Below are 1841 nucleotides of genomic sequence, written 5' to 3'. Positions count from 1 at the left end.
AATCCATGGGAGGAATAAAATCACAATTTTCACATGGATTTCAATCCGTGCTGTGAAAATGAATTCTCAGAGTTGATTTTTTTTTTCCTGGGCAGAGATGGACACTGAGGAGYTGGAGAAGGAGCTGGACAGTCTCCTGCAGGATTCGGGGAAGGATTCTGTGGATCATTCTGTGGATTTGCCTCCCGTCCCCCAAAAGGGGCTGAGTCCCCAAATCTCTGATGCAGAGCTGGAGGCAGAGCTGGAGAAACTCTCTGTGTCTGCTGGAGGTGGGAAAAAAAGGGAAAATGGGAAAATGGAAAATGGGAAAATGAGAGGGAAAATGGGAAAATTGGAGGGAGCTCTCTGTGTCTGCTGGAGGTGGGAAAAAAGGGAAAAAGGGAAAATGGAAAAATGGGAAAGAGGGAGAGAGGGAAAGAGGTAGGGAGCTCTCTGTGTCTGCTGGAGGTGGGGATGGCCTGGGAAAAAGGGAAAAAGGGAAAAAGGGAAAATGGGAAAAAGGGAAAGAGGGAGGGAGCTCTCTGTATCTGCTGGAGGTGGGAAAATAGGGAAAAAGGGAAAAAAAATGGGAAAATGGGAGGGAGCTCTCTGTGTCTGCTGGAGGTGGGAATGGCCTGGGAAAAAGGGATGGATGGAGGGAAATCTCCATCTCCTGTTTGGGCAGCTGATAACTTCAATATCCAGAGTATTCCCTATCAAAAATGGCAATTCCAAGGAATTCCACGGAGATGGAACAGGGAATTCCAAGGGGATGGAGGATGTGATTCCAATGGACTGGAATGGGGAATTCCAAAGGGATGGAAGATATTATTCCAAGGGGTGGAAGATGTGATTCCAAAGGGATGGAACAGGGAATTCCAAGGGGTGGAAGATGTAATTCCAAGGGTCTGGAACCAGAAATTCCGAGGGACTGGAACAGGGAATTCCACGGGGATGGAGCAGGGAGTTCCAAGGGGCTGGAAGATGGATTCCAAGGGAACGGAAAATGTGATTCCAAAGGGATGGAAGATGTGATTCCAAGGGGGTGGAACAGGGAATTCCACAGGGGATGGAGGATGTGATTCCAGGGGACTGGAACAGGGAATTCCAAGGGTCTGGAACAGGGAATTACAAGGGACTGGAAAATGTAATTCCAAGAGGATGGAAGATGTGATTCCAAGAGAGCGGAAAATGTGATTTCAAAGGGATGGAGCAGGGAATTCCAAGGGACTGGAAAATGTAATTCCAAGGGATGGAAGATACAATTCCAAGGGGGTGGAACAGGAAATTCCAAGGGGATGGAACAGGGAATTTCACAGATATGGAAGATGTGATTCCAAAGGGATGGAAAATGTAATTCCAAAGGGATGGAAGATGTAATTCCAAAGGGATGGAGCTGATCATCAAAGCCCAGGGCACTCTGGAATTTTCCTGGGTGATTTTGGATGTGTTTCTGATCTCTCTCCCCCATTCTCTTCACAGAGGCACCACCAACAACCCCCTCCTCTTCCTCCGAACCCAAAACAGCTCTGGGACTGAACCTCTGAAGGAAGGAAGAGCCGACACCATCCTGTCGCTGCAGTTTGGGAAATTGTCTTAAACCTTCCTTAACTCATGACTAAAACTTCCAAAAAAAGAGATCCCTGGTGTCCTTTGGGGTCTCTCTCTCTCTGCTCAGAGCAGGATCTCCTGCCGTGACAATCCGCTCCGGCCCCGGCTGCCGTTTTGTCATCTCCGTGCCAACATCTGCACCGGTCTCGATGTGCCTCGTGACCCTCAAATCACTGCCACATCCAATCTTCCCTCCTGGGAATACAAGATCGACTCTTCTGTGGCCGGTTTGATTTTTTATTTTTATTTTT

General features: G+C 48.1%; 1 protein-coding gene across 1 annotated transcript in view; it reads left to right on the top strand.

The window, feature by feature from the left end:
• CHMP7 (charged multivesicular body protein 7) overlaps positions 1–1835 on the top strand; it is a gene marked incomplete at its 5' end in the record, with an annotated part of 7757 nt that extends 5922 nt beyond the window's left edge. Inside the window, 2 exons of the mRNA XM_057388679.1 lie at positions 98–269; positions 1462–1835. Coding sequence (XP_057244662.1) covers positions 98–269; positions 1462–1526 — 237 coding nt within the window. The remainder of the gene's footprint in view (positions 1–97; positions 270–1461) is intronic.
• Between the last annotated feature and the right edge of the window lie 6 nt (positions 1836–1841).

The sequence above is a fragment of the Malurus melanocephalus genome, unplaced genomic scaffold, assembly GCF_030028575.1.
Source record: "Malurus melanocephalus ecotype Western Australia unplaced genomic scaffold, MMel_1.1 scaffold_2290, whole genome shotgun sequence".
NCBI lineage: Eukaryota > Metazoa > Chordata > Aves > Passeriformes > Maluridae > Malurus > Malurus melanocephalus.
The sequence above is the reverse complement of the archived record's forward strand: the minus strand, read 5'-3'. Positions and strand labels throughout refer to the sequence as shown.